The sequence below is a fragment of the Gadus chalcogrammus genome, chromosome 8 (assembly GCF_026213295.1).
Source record: "Gadus chalcogrammus isolate NIFS_2021 chromosome 8, NIFS_Gcha_1.0, whole genome shotgun sequence".
In the NCBI taxonomy this organism is placed as follows: Eukaryota; Metazoa; Chordata; class Actinopteri; order Gadiformes; family Gadidae; genus Gadus; species Gadus chalcogrammus.
In genome coordinates, this window is record NC_079419.1 from 11,476,162 (window position 1) to 11,503,400 (window position 27,239).

At 48.3% G+C, this 27,239-nt stretch overlaps 1 protein-coding gene across 2 annotated transcripts; it reads right to left on the minus strand.

Moving 5' to 3' along the window:
* Positions 1-4: 4 nt before the first annotated feature.
* Positions 5-27,226, minus strand: xrn1 (5'-3' exoribonuclease 1). Of its 2 annotated transcripts, none has more exons than XM_056597522.1 (41): positions 27,013-27,226; positions 25,974-26,206; positions 25,664-25,761; positions 23,001-23,110; positions 22,213-22,323; positions 21,742-21,827; positions 21,167-21,254; positions 20,701-20,869; positions 20,269-20,336; positions 19,838-19,975; positions 19,532-19,680; positions 19,295-19,384; positions 18,595-18,751; positions 18,345-18,464; positions 17,646-17,815; positions 17,432-17,549; positions 16,993-17,082; positions 16,619-16,722; positions 16,350-16,484; positions 16,067-16,229; positions 15,467-15,580; positions 14,766-14,864; positions 14,536-14,651; positions 13,923-14,069; positions 13,681-13,770; positions 13,313-13,448; positions 13,067-13,123; positions 12,268-12,400; positions 11,261-11,330; positions 10,549-10,684; positions 10,375-10,440; positions 10,019-10,102; positions 7,925-7,981; positions 7,460-7,537; positions 7,082-7,282; positions 4,884-4,986; positions 3,563-3,792; positions 2,546-2,659; positions 1,607-1,712; positions 1,337-1,524; positions 5-1,208 (listed from the first exon to the last, which is right to left on the minus strand). In XM_056597522.1, exons 1-41 carry the CDS (start codon positions 27,085-27,087, stop codon positions 897-899), a joined length of 5,109 nt encoding a protein of 1,702 aa, XP_056453497.1. In that variant the 5' UTR covers positions 27,088-27,226; the 3' UTR covers positions 5-896. The 2 variants fall into 2 exon arrangements, with proteins under 2 accessions (XP_056453497.1, XP_056453496.1); XM_056597521.1 differs by having other exon boundaries at positions 1,337-1,527.
* Between the last annotated feature and the right edge of the window lie 13 nt (positions 27,227-27,239).

Sequence of the window (27,239 nt, forward strand, 5' to 3'; positions counted from 1 at the left end):
ATGTCTAGTTGCCCAGGGTAAACGGTTGTCCAGCAATGGGCTGCTCACCAGAACAGAAGCACTGTGTTGTGCGATAGGAAAGAAACTTTATTTGCTGCACATTCCTTGGCAGTAAGACAACATGCAGCTGGAAACAGCCTTCAAACAATCAGTGTACAAACAGTTCAACAGCTTTCCTACAAAGAAACACGCTGCCTTTAAAATATCCAGACTTAAAGAATTAAAACAAATCATGAAAATTAAAATCCACCTCCTTTGAGATAGTCATAAATTCATTTAGAACTGAGGTGTGTAACACAACGCTAGAGTGACGCAACCCAACGCTAGGTTGACACAACCCAATGCTAGGGTGACACAACCGAATGCTAGGGAGTGTAGCAGTAACACAACATCACAGAGTGTAGTTACGGTAACACAACCCAATGTTATGGAGTTTAGTTATTGTACAACAACATTTTGGAGAGTAGCGGTAATACAACGCTACAGAGTTTAGTTATGGTAACACAACAATGCAAATGTAGTTACAGTAACACAACCCAACATTGAGCTCAGTTAAGGTAACACAACCAGATACTCGAGACTTGGGTGGAAACCTTGCTGCTCAACAGTTAAAACGAACAAATGGATTTAAAAAGTATTTTTTGTTTTATCAAGACGTTTAATTGGCTTAAAACGAGATGAGATCCAAGGCTGATTATGAATAATGTCTGGCAGTAAGTAACATGTGTCTCTCTGAATGTGGATTAAATGTTTCAGAATTAGATTAGAATTAAACAATGCTTTCCTAATGTTAGCGTCCTGTCAGTGGGCGTCGCTGGCGGTCGAGTAACGAGATGGGTAACACATGATCAGGAAAAGGAGGAGGAGTCAACTCATCTCCCTCCACTCCACACGCGTCACTCAGAGACTTTAGCCGGCAGGAAGTTGACCGCCAGCTTCCTGTTTCTCCTCTTGGAGGCGGAGCCAGGTGTGTGGGGCGGGGCTTGGCGGGGGGGCGTGTATTGGGTGGTCGTCGCGGCCATGCCTTCAGGCTGGCCGGAGGGGGCGGGGCTTCTATTGCCAGGGGGTGGGTCCACTTTACCCTGGCCTTGTGGTTGGCCGGCGTGTTGGCTAGTGGCCTGTGATTGGCCGGTTGGCAGGTTCTGCTTCCTGTAGAACTCTCTGCCATCCTGGCCCTTCCTGTTTGAGGACACCCTCTTCTTCGTCACCTGAGGAAGAGGAGGAGACCAGTTAGTATGACAACTGGTTACAAAGAAGTCTCAGTGTGTATTTGGTGTCTCAGTTTGTGTTTGATGTCTCAGTGTGTGTTTGATGACTCGGTGGTTGTCATGGTTACCTGTAGAGGAACGAACTGGTTATGTGATCCGATGGGCAGGGTGGGGGAGGGGGCGGGGCCCCGGGCAGGGGCAGGACCTCGGGCGGCCCCGGGGAAGGTCCCCGGCCCCATGAAGAAGGGCTGGTTGGGGTGGGGGGGGGTCAGACCCCACAGGGGACCATAGGCCTGGGGGGGCATCAGAACACCCCCTGCTGGACAACAACAACAGAGAGGAACGTCAACAACAACAGAGGAACAAAACAAAAATAAAAGCAGGTACAGTATACTGACCTGATTGGTTGAACAGAGGGGGAGTGGCTCCCATGTGAGGACTCCTCATTGTTCCGATCCCCGAGAACATGGAGGGGGGGAGGGGGAAGCCCAGCCCCATCGACGTCTGCATAGAAACAGAAACACACACATTAAACATATACACACACACACATATATGAACTAATTCATAATAAACTGAACTACAAACTAGGATCATAACAAAAAGGTCCTTGCTAGACTAACCTAGGTCCTGTGTTAGTGAGGTGTCCTAGGTCCTATGTTAGTTTCCTAGGTGTATTAGTGAGGTTTCCTGGGTGTGTTAGTGAGGTTTCCTAGTTCCTGTATCAGTGAGGTTTCCTAGTTCCTGTATCAGTGAGGTTTCCTAGGTCCTGTATCAGTGAGGTTTCCTAGGTCCTGTATCAGTGAGGTTTCCTAGGTCCTGTATCAGTGAGGTTTCCTAGGTCCTGTATCAGTGAGGTTTCCTAGGTCCTGTATCAGTGAGGTTTCCTAGGTCCTGTATCAGTGAGGTTTCCTAGTTCCTGTATCAGTGAGGTTTCCTAGGTCCTGTATCAGTGAGGTTTCCTAGTTCCTGTTAGTGAGGTTTCCTAGGTGTATTATTGAGGTTTCCTAGGTGTATTATTGAGGTTTCCTAGGTGTATTATTGAGGTTTCCTAGGTGTATTATCGAGGTTTCCTAGGTGTATTATCGAGGTTTCCTAGGTGTATTATTGAGGTTTCCTAGGTGTATTATTGAGGTTTCCTAGGTGTATTATTGAGGTTTCCGAAGGTGTATTATTGAGGTTTCCTATGTGTATTATTGAGGTCCTAGGTGTATTATTGAGGTTTCCTAGGTGTATTATTGAGGTTTCCTAGGTGTATTATTGAGGTCCTAGGTGTATTATTGAGGTTTCCTAGGTGTATTATTGAGGTTTCCTAGGCGTGTCAGTGGTTTTCTCACCAGTCTCTGCAGGGTGAGCAGGGCAGCCTTCTCCTTGGCCTCGTGTTCTGAGGGACACTGTGGTCCCTGGAGGACCAGTCCGTTAGACAGCTTCACCTGGCAGGCCACCAGGCCCTGAGGACAACATGATCACCAGTCTGTTAGACAGGCCACCAGCCCTGAGGCCACCAGCCCTGAGACCACCAGCCCATTCATGACTCCCCTCCTGACCCGAGTAAAGCCAGAGACCCCCACTAGCCTGTAGATACATTTCAGACAAACCACAGTGAGGCTGATATACCTGTATACACATTTATATTATTATAGTATGGAATAGTATGGAACTGTGATGGTATAGTGTTGTATTGTTATAGTAAAGTTATAGTAATATTGTAAGGTTATAGTATAGTAATGTGATCATATATTTTTATGGGATAGTATAGTATTGAAAAGCTATAGTAATGTGATAGTATTGTAATGTTATAGTATAGTGTATCAATGTTATAGTAATAAGATAGTATAGTAATGTTATAGTATATGATTGTGATAGTGTAGTTAGTATTCTAATTTGATAGTATTGTGATATGCTAGTATAGTAATGTTAAGATACATTAATGTTATAGTATAGCAATGTTATAGTAATGATAGTATTGTGATGTTATAGTAATGTGATAGTGTAGGAATTTCATAGTAATGATAGTATTGTCATGTTATTGTATAGTGTGATAGTATTGTGCTGGGAAAGTAGTATAGTAATGTTATAGTGTAACAATGTTATAGTATTGTGATGTTATAGTAAGGCGATAGCAGTACAGTCATTTTATAGTATAGTAATGTTATAGTATGAGCAATGTTATAGCACTATGTTATAGAATGTTATAGAAATGTTATGAATGTATGTTAATGTGTTGTTATGCATAGTAATGTTATAGTATAGAATAGTAATTGCATAGTAATGTTATAGTAGTATAGCATTGTAATGTTACAGTAATGTTATATATATATGATGTGTATGGTGCCATCACATTACAGTAGTACCTGTCTGGTGCGCATGCTGCTGATGTCTGGAGCTCCGATGCCGAGACCCACGCAGACCCTAGAGAGCTCCGCCGCCACCCCAGGACCCGCCGCCCCAAGACCCAGGGGGAGGGGCTTATCCTGGAGGGGCGTGGCCGGGAAGGTCGTGGCCTGGAAGGGTGTGGCCTGGAAGGGCGTGGCCTGGTGACCCACAACATGTGACTCAGTCTGAGGGGCGTTCATCTGAGCCGCTGAAAGGAGACAGCAGAAGGGGGTGAGTGAGGAAGTGAGGGAGGTAGTGAGTGTGGAAGTGAGTGTGGAAGTGAGTGAGGTAGTGAGTGTGGAAGTGAGTGTGGAAGTGAGTGTGGAAGTGAGTGAGGTAGTGAGGGGAAGTGAGTGTGGAAGTGAGTGTGGAAGTGAGTGAGGAAGTGAGTGAGGTAGTGAGTGTGGAAGTGAGTGTGGAAGTGAGTGTGGAAGTGAGTGAGGTAGTGAGGGGAAGTGAGTGTGGAAGTGAGTGTGGAAGTGAGTGTGGATGTGAGTGTGGAAGTGAGTGTGGAAGTGAGTGAGGTAGTGAGGGAGGAAGTGAGTGAGGAAGTGAGTGAGGTAGTGAGGGAGGAAGAGAGTGAGGTAGTGAGGGAGGAAGAGAGTGAGGAAGTGAGTGAGGTAGTGAGTGAGGGAGGTAGTGAGTGACGCCTCTTGCCCACTGCACCGTCAGTCAAAGGACTCAGAAGGCGTGGCTGACGGATGGGGGAGGTTTCCAGGGTCGTCAGAGCCTGAGTAGTGTCAGTGCTTAAATTTGCATACGCGATCTGATTGGATGACGGATCCGTCGCTGCCGAAAAAGTTGAACATTTTTCAACTTTTTGACGGATACAAAGGTTCCAAGGGAGCGCACGGATCCACAATGCATTGCTCGTCCGTCCCCATTCGAAGTCAATGGGGATCAGTCAACGGACGGATGCAGTGGGCACGAGGCGTGAGGGAGGTAGTGAGTGAGGGAGGGAGGGAGGGAGGGAGGGAGGGAGGGAGGGAGGGAGGGAGGGAGGGAGTGAGTAAGTGATTAAGTGAGTGAGGGAGTAAGTGAGTGAGGGAGGTAGTGAGTGAGGGAGGTAGTGAGTGAGGGAGTAAGTGAGTTGGTAAGTGAGGTAGTGAGTAATGTAGTAGGTGTGTGAGGTAGTGAGTGAGGTAAAAAATGAGGTATTGAGTGAGGTAGTGAGTGAGTGAGGTAGTGAGTTAGGTAGTGAGTGAGTGAGGTAGTAAGTGTGTGAGGTATTGAGTGAGTGAGGTAGTGAGTGAGTGAGGTAGTGAGTGAGTGAGGTAATGAGTGAGTGCATGAGTTTACCAAGCTTCTTAGAGGACCGTCTCCTGGTTGGTTGCTGGCTTCCTGAGGGGGCGGGGCTAGGGCTGTCAATCTTCAACATCTCCTTGAGCACCATGGTCCCCTTCTACAGACAATCAGAGGAGGAGATGCTCACCAGAAATACTAAAGATATATCTATAGTGTATTATATACTACTAACATATCTATAGTGCATTATATATTCTCACCACTACAGATATATCTATAGTGTATTATATACTACTAACATATCTATAGTGTATTATATACTACTAGTACTAACAAGTAGTATATAATACAACTATATATATCTATAGTGTATTATATACTACTAGTACTAACAATATATCTATAGTGTATTATATACTACTAACATATCTATAGTGCATTATATACTACTAGTACTAAAAATATATCTATAGTATAGTATATACTACTAACATATCTATAGTGTATTATATATTCTCACCACTACAGATATATCTATAGTGTATTATATATTCTTACCACTACAGCTATATCCATAGTGTATTATATACTACTAGTACTAACAATATATCTATAGTGTATTGGGCCGGCGACCCCCTTCATAGTGGTATAATGAGCACATGCCACTGACTGAAGTGATCTATTGCTTTTATACAACGGTTACTATTATGGCGAAACGAAAGTCATAGACACACTACATTTAAAAAGAAACCAAGAAAGTCAAAATAGCCGTTTAATTAAAGAATACAAAAAAGTAGTCCCTCCTGGCTGCCGCTATGCATCGACGGTCTCTATGCAACACACTTTAGCGTCCCTCCGAGAGAAGGCTCCGTTATAGCGGTTCGCCGGCAATTTAGCCCATGGAGCAGTTCACTCGCCGTGTGCCTACGCTTTCGTTAGTCTCTCCATCGCCTTGCTCACTCCCGGAGTAACAACATTTACACGCTCTCCATCATCCAACATATGTTTTACTTTGTAACTGTTTCTACTTCCAGGCGCGGAGTGATATGCAAACTTTCACAAGATGATCGGGCGTCATAGCAGTTATGTATACGCTCATTGTACAACAGTTGGGAACCAATCAGATCGCTGGATTTATGTCCCCCGTTGTATAAATTCTCACTACTACTTAGTGGTGCAACGGTTCACGGGTTACCCGTGATCCGTACGGATCAACCCTCACGGTTCAATTCCGGTATTAACGACATCATCACGTATCGTAGCGAAATACAGTTTCTGTTGTGTTTTATTTGGCGTTCCGTAAATCCCATTGAAACTGAAACTGGACATGTTTATGTTTGGTTGTAGTCTTTTCGCTCGGTTCTCCGTATCAACAGTAGGGCTTGAACCGAGCAAAAAGACTACAACCAACCCCCCTTGCAATGAGTCTTCCAATCGAAATCAATGGATTTACAAAATGCCAAATGAAACACGACAGAAACTGTATTTCGCTATACCATACTTGATGAAACAAAAGAAGATGAGGATGTCTGCATTGCCTTGAGAGTGTAGACTCTAAACTCTCCCCAGGCAATGCCGACATCCTGAATTGTAAATCCAGGGTTAGGGATTATTTACTATCCTATCCATGTTAAAAAGAAGAAGGACTAATGCCTCAGATTGCAATTTTTTTTAAATATTGACTATGCTTAAAGGAAGCAGGATAATTACCTAATTTTTCACTTTATTTTGTTTTTACACATTTGAAAATTTTACGCATTTGTGACCCGTGACTCAAAAACAGTGACAGGATCCGAACCGTGAGCTTTGTGATCCGTTGCACCCCTACTACTACTACTACTACTACTAGTGTATTTTATACAACAGTGGTTCTGAGCGAGTAATTTGATTGGACAAGAGACGTTCCATGAGCTCTGATATGAGCGTCCAACATCACAGTACATTTTACTAGTATAACTGTTGTATAAAAGCAATATCACACTCAAGGTCGCAATGTTGTGGCTCTATATCAGCGCTGCTGTGATTACCTCCGGCCTCGTACCTACGGCCGAATCACAGCAGCGCTGATATAGAGCGACGACATTGCGACCTTGAGTGTGATATTGCTTAAGTAACCACCACTACCACTACTACTACATGAGTAGTGCATCTATAGTGTATTATATATTACTACTAGTACTACTATGTAGTGAATTATATATTCCCACTACCACTCCACGTGTAGTGTATTATTGTGTATTGTATATTCTCACCATAGCGAAGGACTGTGGAGACAGCGGTCCGTCTGATTGGTTGCTGTCTTGCTGTGGAGGAGGGAGGGGGACGGGGCCGTGCAGGTTGCTATGGGAGATCTGCTGGTTGCCATAGGAGATCTGCTGGTTGCCATGGGAGATCTGCTGGTTGCTGTGGGAGATCTTGAGGTTGGCGATGAGCTCCTCAAATTCAGTGGAAGCCTGAGAGGAGAGATGATAGCATAACATAGCTTAGCACATAGTAAGCACATGGCAAGCCTATGGTTAGCACTGTTAGCCTATGGCCATCCTATGGGTAGCACACAGTTAGCCTACGGCCAGCCTATGGTTAGCACATAGTTAGCCTATGGCCAGCCTATGGTTAGCATGGCTTTGTACCTTGGTAGCAGAGATGTTTGGAGGGAGATGAGGGTTGGCATCTTCGTTTCTCTTCAACAGTCTGAATCCACCAGGAGCCTGGAGCAAAACAGCACAAGATAGAGTCTGAGGTCCACCTCTATGGAGGCACCTCTAAGGTTCGTCACCATGGGGACCGTCCCCATGGGGTATTGTATAACCGTTTGTGTGTGTGTGTCTTACTGTCTCGTTGAGAGGAGTGTGTCTTCCTGTCTTGTTGTGAGGATTGTGTGTGGTTCTTACTGTCTTGTTGTTAGGAGTTTGTCTTACTGTCTTGTTGTTAGGATTTTTTCTTAACGTCTTGCTGTGAGGAGTGCGTGTGCGCCTTACTGTCTTGTTTTTAGGAGTTTGTCTTACTGTCTTATTGTTAGGAGTTTGTCTTAATGTCTTGTTGTGAGGAGTGTGTGTGCGTACTACTGTCTTGTGAGGAGTGTGAGTGCGTCTTACTGTCTTGTTGTTAGGAGTAGTGTGTTGCTGGGGTTTATTCTGTTGAATATTTCCTTCCTAGAGAGGAAAATAGGAAAATGTTAATTAAACATACATAACAGGTAGATACACCGTATAGAACAGGATAGTATATACAGTGTGTAGATGGTGGTATATAGTGTGTATAGTGTGCATATAGGGTGTGTTTAGTGTATATAGTGTGTAGTATACATAGTGTGTATATGGTAGTGTACAGTGTATATAGGGTATGTATAGTGTGTATGGTAGTCTAGGGTGTGTCTAGTGTGTACAGAGTGTATATAGGATGTATATAGTGTGTAGATGGTAGTGTATATAGTGTGTATATGATAGTTTATATAGTGTGCATATAGTTTGTGTCTAGTGTATGCAGTGTGTAGATGGCAGTGTACAGTGCATAGTGTGTATATAGGGTGTGTCTAATGTATACAGTGTGAAGATGTAGTGGACAGTGTATAGTGTGTAGATGGTAGTGTATACAATGTAGGGTGTGTATAGTGTACAGTGTATATAGTGTGTAATAATAATAATAATACATTTAATTTAGAGGCGCCTTTCAAAACACCCAAGGTCACCTTACAGAGCATATAGTCATCATACATTTTTTTAAAAAACAAGACATTGTGGAAAAAATAAATAAATAAATAAATAAATAAACATAAGCAATAAGAAATAAATAAAACAAAAATAAGACAAAACAAAACAAAAAAAAACAAACAAAACAGTGATCAGTTAGACGTTGTGTGCGAGTTTGAACAGGTGAGTTTTGAGTTGTGACTTGAAGGTTGTAATGGTGTCTGACTGTTTTATGTGTGGGGGGAGGGAGTTCCAGAGCCTGGGTGCTGAACAGCTGAATGACCGGGCACCCATTGAAGTGAGTCGTGATGTGGGGATACATAGTAGTCCAGCAGAGGTTGAGCGGAGGGAGCGGGAGGGAGTGTATTCTTGGAGGAGGTCGCAGAGATAACTGGGGGCTAGGTTGTGGAGAGCTTTGTAGGTGAGGAGTAGGGTTTTGTATTGGATGCGGTAGTGTACTGGGAGCCAGTGAAGTTGAATGAGGACAGGGGTGATGTGGTCAGATGATTTGGTGCGGGTGATGATCCGGGCGGCTGAGTTCTGAATGATCTGCAGTCTGTTGATGAGTTTGGTGGGGAGTCCGGTGAGGAGGGCGTTGCAGTAGTCTATGCGTGATGTGACAAATGAGTGAACTAGGATTTCAGTGCTGGATTGGGTCAGTGATGGGCGGAGTCTGGCGATGTTGCGGAGGTGGAAGAATGCAGTCCGGGTGATGTTGTGAATATGGGGTGCGAATGAGAGGGTGTTGTCCAGGATGACGCCGAGGCTCTTGACTTTGGAGGAGAAGGGTACTGGGAATCCATCGATAATTATGAGTGGAGCTGGGGTGTGTTGTGATTTAGTGAGGGTGGATTTGGATCCGATGAGCAGGGCCTCGGTCTTGTTTCCATTGAGTTTCAGGAAGTTCCTGCTCAACCAGCTCCGGATCTCTTCCAGGCACGTGATGAGGGAAGTGGGGGGGATGGCAGCGGTGGGTTTGGTGGAGATGTAGACCTGTGTGTCGTCAGCGTAGCAGTGAAAATGAACCCCATGGTGACGGAGGAGTGTGCCCAGCGGGAGGAGGTAAGTGGTGAAGAGGAGTGGACCCAAGACTGACCCCTGGGGGACACCCAGTGAGACACCTGAACACCCAGACTTGTGTAGATGGTAGTGTAAAAAGTGTGCATGTAGGGTGTGTCTAGTGTATACCGTGTGTAGATGGTAGCGTATACAGCGTAGGCTTTGTGTATCGAGTGATGATGGTAATGTACAGTGCATATAGTGTGTATGGTGGTGTAGTCTGGACCTCACAGAGCTCTGCCAGTGTCCTGGGGTGTGGGCAGTGTGTACAGTGTAGTGTATGGTAGTGTAGGGGCCTCACAGAGCTCTGCCAGTGTCCTGGGGTGTGGGCAGTGTGTACAGTGTAGTGTATGGTAGTGTAGGGTCCTCACAGAGCTCTGCCAGTGTCCTGGGGTGTGGGCAGTGTGTACAGTGTAGTGTATGGTAGTGTAGGGTCCTCACAGAGCTCTGCCAGTGTCCTGGGGGTTTCTGAGGGGGTCCAGCGTTCTTTGCCGTCTGCCAGGCATTGGTGAACTCCTCTTTTACCTGAGGAGGAGAAAGAGGAGAATCTAAATGAATGAGCAACAAGAATCAAACGCTAATTGACTACAAACCAATGGTTAGCTGCTTCTTAGGGTCAGGGGTCAGGATAGAGGTCAGGGTTAGAGGTCAGGGTTAACTTGACATTCTGGTTAGGGTCAGGGGTTAGAGGTCAGGGTTTGGGTCCGAGTTAGGGGTCAGGGTTACCTTGACATTCTGGTTAGGGTCAGGGGTTAGAGGTCAGGGGTTAGAGGTCAGGGGTCAGAGGTTAGGGTTACCTTGCTGTTTGGCTTCCTGCCTCCCTGGGGGTCTGTCCTCCCCCCTCCGGGCTGCTTGTGGTTGTTCTGGAGACGGATCAGGGTGTAAATAGGGGGTACAGAGGGGTACAGAGGGGGACAGAGGGGGACAGAGGGGGACAGAGGGGGACAGAGGGGGACAGAGGGGTGTGATACCTGGGGGGGGGGGCCGGCCTGGCGCTGGGGCTTCACGATGGCGGTCAGTTTGTGCGCTCCGCTCTCCGCCCGGACTCCATGGGACAGGTTGATCAGAGCGCAGGAGGGGAGGCGGTACCCACGGCCCATAGTGCACCTGGGCGCGCGCACACACACACACACACACACACACACACACACACACACACAGGTCAGAGAGAGAGAGCGAGAGAGGAAGAGAGAGCGAGTGAGAGCGAGAGAGGAAGAGAGCGAGTGAGAGAGGAAGAGAGCGAGAGAGAGAGGAAGAGAGCGAGAGAGAGAGGAAGAGAGCGAGTGAGAGAGGAAGAGAGCGAGTGAGAGAGGAAGAGAGCGCGAGAGAGAGTGCGAGAGAGAGAGAGCGCGAGAGAGAGCGAGAGCGCGAGAGAGAGCGAGAGCGCGAGAGAGCGCGAGAGAGAGCGAGAGCGCGAGAGAGAGAGAGCGAGAGCGAGAGAGAGGAAGAGAGAGAGAGAGGAAGAGAGCGAGAGAGAGGAAGAGAGCGAGAGAGAGAGGAAGAGAGAGCGAGAGAGAGTGCGAGAGAGAGAGAGCGCGAGAGAGAGCGAGAGCGCGAGAGAGAGAGAGCGAGAGAGAGGAAGAGAGGAAGAGAGAGAGAGAGGAAGAGAGCGAGAGAGAGGAAGAGAGCGAGAGAGAGAGGAAGAGAGAGCGAGAGCGAGAGCGAGAGAGAGAGAGAGATTACCTGATGGTGAGTCCTCCAACAAACTCTTCATCAAACACAACCTCATAAAGGACTTCTGGTTCCCTGGCAGCTACACACACACACACACACACACACACACACACACACACACACATAAACATGAATGAATGCATATTGATTGAGTTGACTATAAGACCGTAGGGGTTAGTTTGAGGACCGCAGGGGGTTATTGTTGGGACCGTAGAGGGTTAGTGTGAGGACTAGTAGTTGTAGTGTAACCACTCCAACTACTGCAGTTTGTAGTGTAACCACTACAACTACTACAACTGCACTGAATATAATGTTGTTGCACTTAATATTGGGCCTCTGTTTTTCAGTTTTGTGCCATCATTGAATGATGATGTATGTGAGCCCTTTGCACCAAAAAACACTAATCACTCATGTGCCTGTTGTTTCTGTTAAAACAAACTTGTTGTATTTGTCGTTTGATAAGAGTATAGACATAATGACAAATGCATTTCAGCATGGAAAATATGAAATTAATGTATGTTGGATCGGGGGACCGTAGGGGCTTAGTGTGAGGACTAGAGGGGGTCAGTGTGGGGACTAGAGGGGGTCAGTGTGGGGACTATAGGGGGTTAGTGTGGGGACTAGAGGGGGTCAGTGTGGGGACTAGAGGGGGTCAGTGTGGGGACTAGAGGGGGTCAGTGTGGGGACTAGAGGGGGTCAGTGTGGGGACTAGAGGGGGTCAGTGTGGGGACTAGAGGGGGTTAGTGTGGGGACTAGAGGGGGTCAGTGTGGGGACTAGAGGGGGTTAGTGTGGGGACTAGAGGGGGTCAGTGTAGGGTCTATAGCGGGTTAGTGTGGGGACTAGAGGGGGTTAGTGTGGGGACTAGAGGGGGTTGGTGTGGGGACTAGAGGGGGTCAGTGTGGGGACTAGAGGGGGTTAGTGTGGGGACTAGAGGGGGTCAGTGTAGGGTCTATAGGGGGTTAGTGTGGGGACTAGAGGGGGTCAGTGTGAGGCCCGTAAGGGTGAGTGGACCCACCTCCCTGGATGCCCACCACGGTGCCCCTGAGGCCCAGCGGGACGGTGAAGCTGTCCCTGATGTTGACCACGCGGTCAAACAGCTGGAACTCCGCGTCCGGGTCGGGGACCACGCCCTGGTGCTGCTCCATGGGCTGAAACACACAATGTAATGTTGATGCACTTAATGTTGGGCCACTGTTTTTCAGTTTTGTGCCATCATTGAATGATGATGTATGTGAGCCCTTTGCACCGAAAAACACTAATCACTCATGTGGCTGTTGTTTCTTTTAAAACAAACTTGTTGTATTTGTGGCGAGAGTATTAAGAGTATAGACATGTAGAAAATGCATTTCAGAATGGAAAATATGAAATTAATGTATGTTGGCCATGAATCTGAATGAATTTGTAGTTAGTGGCCATCCCCAAAATGTACCAGAATACAGGAAATCACATCTAACAAATTCAACCTTTCCTGGGGGAGGAACCCCAGACCCCCGGTCCACGACTATCCCCCCCACACAAATTGATCACCAGCCGCCGCTGATCCAGACATATATGGATAAGCCTTTTCTTTTTTTTATTAATATGATTTTGTAGCTTCTCTCATAACCGATTAGTTGAAGTGCGCAATCATGTCCATGCCCTCTAATGTGATGATGAACCATTGTGGCCCACTTCATCATGAGAGTTACCCATCCCTTGTCCAGAGGGGCCGGGGGGTCTGGAGGGACCGGGGATCTGGAGGGACTGGGGGGTCTAGAGGGACCGGGGGGTCGAGAGGGACTGGGGGGTCTAGAGGGTCCAGGGGTAAGTCTCACCTTGAAAAGGAGATGAGGCCTCACAGTCACACGGACCTTCTTACTGCTCTTCTTAATCTAGGGGAGAGAGGAAGAGAGAGAGAGAGACACAGAGAGACAGAGACAGAGAGGGAGAGAGAGAGGGACAGATTAATGATTCAAGGGAAAAAGTAATTCTACATACTGAATGTTCTGTGAGTGAGACGGTGAAAGCGGGAGGTAGGTAAATACTGAGGTAGTGAGAGAGTGAGGCAGAGAATGAGGTACCTTGGCCCTCTCCACCTGCTCCTCGATCTTCTCCACGATGTTGCCGTCCAGCACCTGGAGGTCACATGACGTGCGTCCGACCAGGCTGACAGGATGCTCCCGCAGCCAGGAAGTGATTTCAGAGACCTTCTGGGCCCTGGGGGAGGAGCCACGGGCCCTCTGAGTTAGGGCTCAGCTTTTGGACGACCTCAGGGTGTGTGTGTGTGTGTGTGTGTGTGTGTGTGTGTGTGTGTGTGTGTGTGTGTGTGTGTGTGTGTGTGTGTGTGTGTGTGTGTGTGTGTGTGTGTGTGTGTGTGTGTGTGTGTGTGTGTGTGTGTGTGTGTGTGTGTGTGTGTGTGTGTGTGTGTGTGTGTGTGTGTGTGTGTTACCCATTGTGTTCCGCTGCAGGCCAGATGTCATCTTCATAGAACACATCGTCATGACTGTTCCTGGAGACCAGGTCGAACACCTCCGAGAACCTGCACACACACACACACACACACACACACAGTCAACAACCTCCGGAGCAATAGCGGTCCGACCAGAGCAGGAGGTGAGACGGGGTGTTGAGACAGGAAGTGGAGGCAGGAGGGTGAGACGGGGGGGTGAGAGAGGAAGGTGAGACGGGCACCTGTCCAGGTACTCCCCCAGCAGCTCCTCCACGGCGGAGGAGTAGAGCCACTCCTTCTCCGTCCGCCGGGTGTAGCCCGGCACCTCTTCGTTCTTCTTGTTGAACTTCAGGTTCAACCCCACGTTGGCCTTCTGCTCACCACACGGGCTGACAGACAGACAGGCAGACAGACAGGTTACCATACACCTCGACCTTCTGCTCACCACACGGGCTGACAGACAGACAGACAGGTAGACAGACAGGTTACTATACACCTCGACCTTCTGCTCACCACACGGGCTGACAGACAGACAGAGAGGTAGACAGACAGACAGGTTGCCATACACCTCAACCTTCTGCTCACCACACGGGCTGACAGATAGACAGGTAGACAGACAGACAGGATACTATACACCTCGACCTTCTGCTCACCACACGGGCCGACAGACAGGTTTCTGTCGTACATCTACATGATGTTGTTGGGTACTGTTGGGTTGTGTGGTGATTTGTTGATTGATTGAGTGGTGTTATGTTGGGTGGGGTTGTGTTGCTTGGGTGGGGTGGTGTTAAGTTGTGTTGGTTGGGGTTGTGTCCTGCTGGGGTGGTGTTGTAGGAGTTAGGGGGCGGGGCTTACTTCCTCTTGGATCCTCGGCCAATGAAGATGCTCCCTGAGAAGCGTGACACCAGGTAGCTGGTGACGCCCAGACGGGACGCCAGGATGTAGCCGGGGCTGTAGCGCACAGAGAACTTCTACACACACACACACACACACACACACACACACACACACACACACAGGTTAACATAACACACACAGGTTAACATAAGTCAAGTGTGCGTGTATGCGCGTGCGTGTTTGTTTACATGCTGGTTGTGGATCAGAGACTCTAGCTGTGGTTCTTGCGGGACGTTGAAGACGACTCGGACCCGGCCCTCTTTGATGACATCACTGGAATCAAGCACCTGTGGACATCAGAACGGGCCTGTGAGCCTGGGCCAGCAGTGTCTGATCTCTCTGAGGGCCCCGTAGTAGGGGTGTCTGTACCTCTCCGAGGGCCCCGTAGTAGGGGTGTGTCTCTGTGTTTACCACTCCGAGGGCCCCGTGGTAGGGGTGTGTCTCTGTGTTTACCTCTCCGAGGGCCCCGTGGTAGGGGTGTGTCTCTGTGTTTACCACTCCGAGGGCCCCGTGGTAGGGGTGTGTCTCTGTGTGTTTACCTCTCCGAGGGCCCCGTAGTAGGGGTGTGTCTCCGTGTGTTTACCTCTCCGAGGGCCCCGTAGTAGGGGTGTGTCTCTGTGTGTGTACCTCTCAGAGGGCCCCGTGGTAGGGGTGTGTCTCTGTGTTTACCTCTCCGAGGGCCCCGTAGTAGGGGTGTGTCTCTGTGTGTTTACCTCTCCGAGGGCCCCGTAGTAGGGGTGTGTCTCTGTGCGTTTACCTCTCCGAGGGCCCCGTAGTAGGGGTGTGTCTCTGTGTGTTTACCTCTCCGAGGGCCCCGTAGTAGGGGTGTGTCTCTGTGTGTTTACCTCTCCGAGGGCCCCGTAGTAGGGGTGTGTCTCTGTGTGTTTACCTCTCCGAGGGCCCCGTAGTAGGGGTGTCCCACCATGAACACGTTGCTGGTCGGGGGGAAGAGCTCCTCCAGCGTCCTGAAGCGGGCGTGGCACGAATCAAACGCCTCGATGTCCTAACACACACACACACACACACACACACACACACACACACACACACACACACACACACACACACACACACACACACACACACACACACACACACACACACACACACACACACACACACACACACACACACACACACACATTAATGCTGATGAATATATGTAATTGTGTTTGTAGATGTTATAAGGTCTAGTATTATAGTGTACTATAGTGTGTAGTGTAGTATAGTGTGGTATAGTTTAATAAAGTATGGTGTATTATAGTGTGGTACAATGTGTGTAGTATAGTGTATAGTGTGTAGTATTATGTGTGGTAAAGTGTGTTACAGTGTGTAGTATAGTGTGTAGTATAGTGTTTAGTATGGTATAGTGTGTGTTACAGTGTGTAGTATAGTGTGCAGTATAGTGTGTAGTATGGTGTGAGTTATAGTGTGTGGTATAGTGTGTGGTATAGTGTGTGGTATAGTGTAGTATACTTCAGTATAGTACCTTGACCACGGTCTGGTAGGGGAAGTTTAGGACCTGTCTGGACCACTGTTTCTCCAGGACCACCGACCCGTCGGGGAGGGGGACGTACTTCCTCCCTGTCAGCTGCTGGACGTACACCACCACCGCCGTCTCCTTCACCACGATGCCCTTCCTCTTCATGAAGCTAGGGAGAGAGTTCACCATTAATCCTTCCTCTTCAGGAGGCTAGGGAGAGGGTTCCCCACTCAGCCCTCCTCAGTGGTTCCAATAGTAGCTCTAGAAGTCACGGTGCAGCCAGACTTACTGCTCCGTGTTCCCCTGGACGTCCTTCACCCAGTCCTTGTGGTCCTTGTCAGAGAGGTGTGAGGTCCTGGTTGGAGGGGGGCTGGAGGGCCGCTCGTAGACCTTCTGGACCCCGGGGGGTTCCTCCAGGACGAACCTGGAACACAGATGGAACACCCGTCAGACCCCCTCAGACACTGAGCACACACCGACCGGGGGGCGTGGCACCACACTGCTGGTCTCCCCCCTCCCCCTGACCAGCCGGTCTGCTGGTCTCCCTGCTGGTCTCACCTGGTCTCCCCGTCTGACACCGCCACCACGCGGGCCTCCTCCAGGTGGGGCCAGCTGACGAAGACCGGCCTCCCCAGGACCCGGGCGGCCACCTCCTCACACAGCTGGGGAACAGACGAGGCCGTGAGACCTCCAGCACGCCTCAGGAGACACACAGAGGACGTGTGTACCCCTTTAAGAGCCAGCCCCAAACCACTTTAAACATGGTCCTTTGTCATATGATCGTCTACATAGTCATCTATTTTATCAGCGTTACTGAAAAAAGTCATCAAATCAGAGAATTGGGACCTTATTTAACCCTGTCCACGCTGTCTCTGCCAATAAGCCTAATGTGTGTGTGTGTGTGCGTGCGTGCGTGCGTGCGTCTCTCTCACTGGCTCCTCCTGCTGGATGATCTCCAGGATGGTGTTCTCTCCTCTGCTGGGCTGCTGGAACACCATCACTCCACCCTTCTTCTTATAGAACTATAGACAGGTTAAAGAGAGACAGGTCACAGAGAGGTAACACACAGGTTACAGCGAGGTCTCCTTCCTGGGGGATTCCGAAGTAGATCCCAGTAGTATCCTAGTAAGGCACCAGTAGTATCCCAGTAATGTACCAGTGGTATCCCAGTAATGTACCAGTGGCATCCCAGTAATGTACCAGTGGCATCCCAGTAATGTACCAGTGGCATCCCAGTAATGTAGCAGTATCATACCAGTCGTATAGATTAAGGTACCAGCAATAAACTAGTAGTATCCCAGTAAGGCACCAGTCGTATACATTAAGGTCCCAGTAATAACCAGTAGTATCCCAGTAAGGTCCCAGTGGTACCTTGTGTTTGATGTGCTGCAGCGTGGGGAAGCCACAGAAGTAGAGCGCCGAGCGGTCAATGGGTCGTCCCACGTGGGCCATGGATACGTGCCAGGCGTCCATCGGCACGGCCGTCGCCCTGGCAACCCATAGACACAGCCGTCAGACACAGACAGACACAGCCGACAGACACAGCCTTCTGACCCAATCGACAGACACACAGACAGACACACACCTGACATGGCAGTGCGTGATGTTGGGGAACTGCAGGGGCAGTGGGGAGGGGTAGGTTAAGTCTACGTCGGTGTCGTAGGTGTAGACGATGCACTCGGTGTGTCGGTTCCTCGTCTTCTCCCATTTAGTCAGATGCTCGTTGCACGGCTCCATCGCTGCCAACAAACACCTCTGAACACACAGAGCACAACATCCTGTAAAGAGGCATAACACCCTGTAAAGAGGCTCAGACTGTAAAGAGAGTGAACACCCTGTAAAGAGGCTCAGACTGTAAAGAGAGTGAACACCCTGTAAAGAGGCTCAGACTGTAAAGAGGCTTAACACCCTGTAAAGAGGCTCAGACTGTAAAGAGAGTGAACACCCTGTAAAGAGGCTTAACACCCTGTAAAGAGGCTCAGACTGTAAAGAGAGTGAACACCCTGTAAAGAGGCTCAGACTGTAAAGAGAGTGAACACCCTGTAAAGAGGCTCAGAGTGTAAAGAGAGTGAACACCCTGTAAAGAGGCTCAGACTGTAAAGAGAGTGAACACCCTGTTAAGAGGCTCAGACTCTAAGGAGGCTAAACACCCTGTAAAGAGACTAAAAAAGACTATAAACAGAAGTAACTAAACAGACTATAAACAGAGTGTTAAAGGACTGTAAACAGACGTAACTAAACAGACTGCGAACAGACCTACAGAGAAGGTAGTAAGTGTCGGTACCTCGTCGATGAAGGGGATGAGCACCACAGCCTCCCACTCCTGCTGCTTCCCGTTCAGGTCAGTCTTGAAGTCCAGCGGGTAGTACTGGATGATGGACGAGCTTTCACTGGTCATCAGGGGCTAGGAGAAACTCTGTTAGTACTGTGTTACCCTGTAGCTCTGGGGTAGTGTGTGTGTGTTACCCTGTAGCTCATGGGTAGTGTGTGAGTGTTACCCTGTAGCTCTGAGGGAGTGTGTGTGCGTGTGTTACCCTGTAGCTCTGGGGTAGCAGGTCTTTGCTCGCTGCTGGTAGCACGGCCAGCAGCTGCTGGAAGGGCATGAAGGGTCGGCCTAGGTCAAAGGTCAACCTCAGGTCAGCGATGTTCCTGATGTCGGACAGGAAGGGGGCGTAGTGGTGGGGGTAGTACCTGGAACACAAGGTAGTACTAGTTAATACACTGCTAGGTAGTACACTAGCACCGAGTGCTAGTTAGTACACTAGCACAGAGTGCTAGTTAGTACACTAGCTCCTAGTACTAGTTAGTATACTAGCTCCTAGTGCTAGTTAATATACCAGCTCCTATTGTTAATTAGTATACCAGCTCCTAGTTCTAGTTAGTATACTAGCTCCTAGTTATGGTTAGTATACTAGCTCCTAGTAGTACTAATATTGAGACTTGCTCCTAGTGCTGGTTAATATACCAGCTCCTATTGTTAATTAGTATACCAGCTCCTAGTGCTAGATAGTATACTAGCACCTAGTGCTAGTTAGTATACCAGCTCCTAGTGCTAGATAGTATACTAGCACCTAGTGCTAGTTAGTATACTAGCTCCTAGTGCCAGATGTTAAACTAGCTCCTCGTACTATTTAGCATACAGCTTCTAGTACTACAACTGGTACTAGCCCCTGATCTTAAAGGTCCTGTGTTGTCCCGTGGATGAGGCCCTGGACACAGACAGTGGAGTCTCACCAGCTCCAGGACTGGACTCCATGGTAATAGTAGTGAAGGATCCACTGGATCCCCTCCACGTAACACAGGGCCTGGCCGGACAGGAACTCACTGCACAGAGACACATCACACACTGAAGTCACTGCACAGAGACACATCACACACTGAACTCGCATTGAAACACTTATGAATACATTACATCATTTCCACAACATGCTCACAGTGAGTGTGCGTGTGCGTGTGTGTGTTCGCGCTCACTCTGACACTACGTCCACGCCCATCTTGGTCATGTAGTAGGTGCGTTTGTACTGCCGAAGCTCAGACTCAAATATATCATCTTCCTCCTCTTCTTCCTCTGGGGGCTCCTTATTGGCTGAGGCCAGCCCTGCCAGACAGAGAGCCGCCTCCTACAAACAAACACAGGAGTTCCCCTTTAAACACAGGAGTTCACATACCTGAATACCCCTCTACCCCCCCAGACCCTCTACCCCCACAGCCCCAGGGCTCTAGACCAGTCCCGCTCTAGACCAGCCCCTCTCTCTCTCCCCCAGGCCCAGGCCTCACCTCTCTCTTCTTGGCCTTCTTGCTGCCGGCCTCCTTCTCGGCCGCCCGTCCGGCCGCCTCGTTCAGGTACTTGTTGCCCACTTTGCTCTCGAACCACTTGAGGTCCACAAACACCTCGTTGAAGTGTTCTCTGTCGAACTAGAGGCACCGGGTGACAGACGCACGGTGGTTACCGGACACTTGGATTCAGCTGATACATCACAGACATGTTGCACCGATACATCCACATCCCAGGTCAATATTCTAAATACTGCAAGGCTCTATGTTTGGGGGAGCAGATCCGGAGTGAGCAGGGGTGAAGCTAACTAACACCTTATGATAATGGAAGCAGCAGGTAATGCAGGGTCCTACCTCACGGATAATTAAAGAAGGAGGTAATGCATTCCTCATCCTAATGGATAATGAAAGCAGGTAGTAATGCAGGGCCCTACCTCTGAGAGCTTCTCAAGGTACTTCTCAAAGTTCCCGAGGTTCAGATGTCCGTTCTCGTTCAGGTAACCTGGAATAAATCACAGCATGTAACAAACTCATTCCTTTGGTCTGGTTGTTTGGATACAGCGTCTTCTTTCTCAAGGAACACAAAGTCTAAAGGCTAAGGTTTCACCTACTTAAGGTCTGAGACATTGTGGGGAAAAGATTGGGGGCAATCCCCTTCAGGTTTGTTTGCAGTTCAGTATATAACTTCATATTTAAGAGCAAGAGACTAGGGTCAGGGTCAGGGTCCGCATAAGGGTCAGGGTCAGGGCTAGGGTCAAGGTAAGCAGGGTCAGGGTTAGGGTTAGGTTAAGGGTCAGCGTTACGGCTAGGGTCAGGTTAAGCGTCAGGGTTAGGGTCAGGGTCAGGAAGTGCATTGAGGGCCTCACCTCCCAGCTGGGGCAGCACGCTGATGTAGGTCCGGTACAGCAGGGGCAGTGCGTCGTGGTTGATGTGGAGGTTAGGGAGATGAGGGATGAAGTCGTTCCCCACCAGGAAGCCCATGAGGACCCAGTCATCGATGATCCGCTCCAGGTCGTACGGGAACCCGATCTGGGTCTGCAGCAAGGGCTCAGTCATTGGGCTATAACATGGAGTGATCTATAACATGCAGTGATTTATAACACTGAGTGAGCTATAACATGGGGTGATCTTGTTTCTCTCATTGCCATTTGTTGGCGTGAGCCTCTCGGCGACCCCACTTTGTCGGTGTGTTTAAAGGCGGTAACTGAGGCCTGTTCTCTTGACCCCCTGGGGAGGGTTGAGCAGCCAAGGGTCCAACTGCTTCGCCACAGTCCCTTTTATAGCATCCTTCGGACGTTCATCGATAGCTGACTGATTGTGTGTGCGTCTCACCCGGAGAGCAGAGAACTCGTAGTCGATGTATTCTCTCATCAGGGACAAGTGCAGCAGGTGAAAGGTGGTCTCCTCTGGGGCAGTTATCCTACAGATATACAGCACATTAGAACCTACCTTATCCTACAGATATACAGCACATTACACACAGAACCTACCTTATCCTACAGATATACAGCACATTAGAACCTACCTTATCCTACAGATATACAGCACATTACACATAGAACCTACCTTATCCTACAGATATACAGCACATTACACACAGAACCTACCTTATCCTACAGATATACAGCACATTACACATAGAACCTACCTTATCCTACGGATATACAACACCTTTTTCATGGAACCTACCCTATCCTCGAGATAAAGAACATATTCTCACTGTATAGAGTATACAATATCCAAATAGATACAACTTACATCGAGATAATATAAAACATATTTACCAGAGATGATAAAAACATATTTACCAGAGATGATATAAAAAGTATTTACCAGGGAGAACATAAAACATATTTACCAGAGATGATAAAAACATATTTACTATGGATGATATAAAAAGTATTTACCTCTTCTGGGATTTCTTCCCTCCAAAGCGAACTTCCTCCCTCAGTAAGGAGAAGTGAGGCTCATGGCTGGTCAGACCTAACATGATCTACACACACACACACACAGATCCACCATCTTATTATCGGGCTTACAGACCTAGATACCTAGATTCACACACACACACACACACACACACACACACACACACACACACACACACACACACACACACACACACACACACACACACACACACACACACACACACACACACACACACACACACACACACACACACACACACACACACACAAGCTTATAAGACCTAGCATGATCTACACACACACACACATCGACTGACACATAAGCAGCCTAACAGACTTAGCGTTATCTACAAACACAATCAACTAACTCATTAGCGGGCTAACAGACCTAACATGACACACACACACACCCTGATCTGAATCAAATACAGACCCCCCCCCACCCACCAGATCTGCGTCCAGGCCGTATAGGCAGTGGCGGGTGTTGGGGTCGTGACCTGGCCGGGCGTTCTCTGAGCGGATGAACTCCATGATCTTATGTTCCCCCTCCCCCGGAGTCTGGAAACATTAAGACATCATTGATCAATAATCAGCTCTTTCCCCAGAAGTCTGGAATCATTAAGACATCATTAATCAATAATCAGCCCCTCCCCGGAATCATTTAGACATCATTAATCAATAATCAGCCCTTCCCCCGGAGTCTTGAATCATTAAGACATCAATAATCAGACATTGCATCACCCTGACAGATCAGTACCACCTATGATGTTATTGATCGGGGAGGTACCAGGTTATAGGTACCAATAACCTGGTACCTCTAGATCAATAACAGATTAACAACATGTACCTCTAGACTAATAACATGGTACCTCCAGATCTATAACATGTACCTCCAGATCAATAACATGTACCCCCAGAAAAGTAGGGGTCAGGGTACCTCCAGTAGGGGGTAAGGGTACCTCCAGTAGGGGTCAGGGTACCTCCAGAGGGGGTCAGGGTACCTCCAGTAGGGGTCAGGGTACCTCCAGTAGGGGGTCAGGGTACCTCCAGAGGGGGTCAGGGTACCTCCAGAGGGGGTCAGGGTACCTCCAGTAGGGGGTCAGGGTACCTCCAGAGGGGGTCAGGGTACCTCCAGTAGGGGGTCAGGTTACCTCCAGTAGGGGGTCAGGGTACCTCCAGAGGGGGTCAGGGTACCTCCAGTAGGGGTCAGGGTACCTCCAGTAGGGGTGTCTCACCTCGTGCCCGGACAGGTACACCTGGACACCCTGCCAGCTGCGGTCTGACGTCTGCTTGCTGTTCACGAAGTACTGGAGCTGGTCCTGGAGCCGCGCCATGAAGTCCGTACCTAGGGACACACAGGGTTTAACACCCCCCTGACCCTGACCCTAGAGACACACAGGGTTTAACACCCCCCTAACCCTGACCCTAGGGACACACAGGGTTCAACACCACCCTGACCCTAGAGACTAGTGATCGACCGATATATCGGCCGGCCGATATAATCGGCTGATATTTACGTTTTTACGTGCATCGTATCGGCCGTATTTTTTTTTCCTGGCATGATTTACAGACAGTTCAATAAGTGTTCATTTATTTAAAGTGAGACATTGTTACATTTGTTATCATCATTGGGTAATTTTTATGATGTAAATTGAGGGAGGCTTAGCCTGGAAATCCAGACCCACATCTAGAAAGCAGTAGGGTCTGGCAACGAGTAATGACAATGGCCCAACTCGAGGGGCGGCACCAAGCATGCATTTGAAAAAATCAGAAGAATACAAGGGCTGACGTATCCAGACCAGTGGAGCTAACCAATAGATAAGACTCTTGCCGTATCCGGTCGGTAAAACACCAACACTTTTGGCCCGCCTATATTGATACAGCGATGTGATTGATACAAGTATATTGCTCCTTCCCAGAGTGCCCCCTTGCCCTAGGGACACACATGGTTTAACACCAGCCTAACCCTGACCCTAGGGACACACAGGGTTCAGCACCACCCTTGCTCTAGGGACACACAGGTTTCAACAGCACCCTAACTCTGTTGTGTGTGTACCTGGGTTAGGGTACGTTAGTGTGTGTACCTACCTGGGTACGGGTGTGTGTGTTAGGGTTGCCGCGGTGTGGACATTTTCACACAGAGTAATACACTCGTGTCAACACCGGTATTACCGAGTATAAACGGTATAAACTTTGAAACTAGGTCAACCGCCATCTTCTCCATCAACTCTCCTCTCACACTCGGTGACAGCGTCTGGCAGCGCACCAATTCTCGGTGACAGCGTCTTATAACATTCTATATATAATAGTATATATAATATCGCAGCCAAAAGCTGTGCGCCTCCGGATTGCCGTAGCGCGGGGAGCTCTCGTAGGGATTGGGCTTCGCGGGGTTCGTTTACCGGCGTTGCTATGTTTACCGGTCTTGTGTGTTCCAACGGTTTATTAGGTAGCCTATCTTTTATTATATCCATCTATTATTATTATTTATTTATTTTTTTCTAAATTATAATTATAGATTATTAATTTCTACTGATTTTTTTTTTATTACTGAAAATAAACAAGAGAAAAACTTGCAGAATAATCGGTGTTGTCCTCAACACCGGTAATACTGCATACCGTGGCATCCCCAGTGTGTGTACCTGTATTAATGTGTGTGTATCTGTGTTAGTGTGTGCAAGTGTGTGTGTACCTGTGTGAGTGTGTGTGTACTTGGGTTGCTGTGTGTACCTGGGTTGGTGTGTGTACGTGTGTTAGTGTGGGTTGGTGTGTGTACCTGTGATTTAGTATGTGTGTACCTGTGTGTTAGTGTGAGTGTCCCTGGGTTGGTGTGTGTACCTGTGTGTTAGTGTGAGTGTCCCTGGGTTAGTGTGTGTGTACCTGTGAGTTAGTGTGAGTGTACCTGTGTGTTAGTGTGAGTGTCCCTGGGTTGGTGTGTGTACCTGTGAGTTAGTGTGCGTGTACTAGGTTGGTCCGACACATTGTCTAATGCGAGGACTTCTTAGAAATGCTGAGATCGGCTCTACTCCACACATGGTGTGTGATGGAAAAATCAATCATATTGTTTCCCCTTCATCATGTAAGCCATCTCCTTTTCCTTGCATTGTCTAGCCACTCTAGTGTCCCTAGCGTTATCTAACGTTAACCTTTGTGCCAGGGTATACCGAGCATGATGGAGCAGAGATCCCCTTATGCATTCTTGTCCTTAATGAGAATACAGGAAACTGTCCTTTAAGTAAACATTATTTGACTTGCTGATTGACAATTATAGTGTGGGGTCTCATAGTGGTGACTTCTCAGTTGGACCCTTTGACCCTTGACCACCCCAATGGTGTCAGCGAAAAGGCTTAATCACCATATGGCAGTTACAGAAACAGAATTTCAAAATATAATTTTCCCATTACAGCGTGCGTATACGCGGGCGTGTGTGTGTGCGTGCTTGTACCTGGGTTAGGTTGTGTGTGTGTTAGTGTGTACTAGGGCTGTGATATTCGAATATAATTCGAATATCAAAAAATAAATCAAAATTCGAACGAATATTAGGCAGCCCTTAATATTCGAACCTGTTATGGGCAGGCCAAGAGGGAGAGACGTCGGAGAACCCGACGCAGTCTATTCATAATATTGTAATGACCACGGAAGAGGCAGTGAATGAAGTATTGATTAGCCAGTAGCCAGCGATTTATTAGAAACCTAATAAACCGTTGGAACACGCAAGACCGGTAACCATAGCAATGCCGGTAAACAAACCTCGCGAAGCCCAATCCAAGTCTTACTGAAGGCATTTAATGGTCAAAATATTATGAATAAATATTTGAATATATTTGAATATTAATATTAATAAACAAACAAACTTCGAATATGATTTTTGGGCAAAAGTCAAATCCCTAGTGTGTACCTGGGGTGATACAGTTGGAGTCAAAGCGAGCCTCTGTGGGGAGGATCTCTCCTTTCTCCAGAGCTTTCTTGATCTTATCTTCTGCTTCCTTGGCAGACCTGCAGGAGGAGGGTCGATATCATCATTATCAACATGGTCACAAGTTATTAATATAGATATCAAGAACAGTAGCCAGGCAGAGCAAACCCTGGCAGGGTTAGGATCAGAACCTCTCTGACCCTAGAGGTCCTGACCCTCTGACCCTAGAGGTCCTGGATCATCAGTAGTAGTAACTCAGTAGGACCCAGTAGTCTATCAGAACAGAGTCTACCTGAAACGGCGTCCTCTCTGCTGGTTCATCTTGGCCCTGGGAGCCACGCCATCCACCGCCATGAAGAACACCTTCTGGGGTTTGATGGTGCGGAACAGGACCTCCAGGTAGTGGAAGATATCTGCAAAGATCTTTTCCTCAGAGATGCGGAAGTGGACGTCCTCATCGTTGGGGTGGGAGCACTGGTGGATGATCCCGTTCATGTCCAGGTAGAGGTTATCAAACTCTGGGATCTGAACACACACATAGTATGATACACATACAGGTAGAGGTTATCAAACTCTGGGATCTGAACACACACATAGTATGATACACATACAGGTAGAGTTTATCAAACTCGGCGATCTGAACACACACATAGTATGATACACAGACAGGTAGAGGTTATCAAATTCTGGGATCTGAACACACACGGACAGGTAGCGGTTATCGAACTCTGTGATCTGAACAGACAGGTCAGGTAGATAATGTTAGTACCAACAAGGAGATGGGGTTAGCAGTGAGGAGATGGGGTTAGTAGAGAGCAGACAGGGTTAGTAGTGAGGAGTTGGGGATAGAGTGAGGAGTTGGGGTTAACAGTGAGGAGTTGGGGATAGTGTTTAGAAGACACTGGTTGATTGACACCAGGCGTCATCTACTGGATGGCTGGTGAGACCGGGAGAACCGAATCCGGGAGGTCCCTGAGACCTTCAACACCGACCCCGTACCATCTGACCCTAGAAGGTTCTGCTCAATAGAACCAGAACAAGGGTCACCTCCGTGCTCCCTCCTGCCCTCCAGGAATAGAACCAGCTCTCCCTTTGCCACAGCCGCCAGTGGAGCTACCAGGTTAGCATCTATGTTTGATCAGTAGCTCGTAGAGCTAAAGGGCTAGCCAGTATTCTGTAGCAGCAGAGCTAAAAGGTTAGAACTGTGTTGTATAGCAGCAAGGCTAACAGGATAGCACTGTTTTGTTTAGCACTGTGTTGTGTAGCAGCAGAGCTAACAGGATAGCACTGTGTTGTTTAGCAGTAGAGCTAACAGGTTAGCATCATGTTACCTGGTGCTCCTTCACCACCTCGGACAGACACGGGTATCTCTCGGAGATCCAGCGGTAGAACTTTGGTACTCCCATTGTCACCGCGGAACGTTCCTCTCCTCTAGAGCTGGTTCCGTCAGAAGGTAAACGAGTTCAGCTCTGGTCACGGCAAGCTGGTCAGTGGAGTCAAGGCATCCGGTTTCGCTTCAAGGGAACTGGCTATGGCTGCAACAGCCTAAACCGTCCCC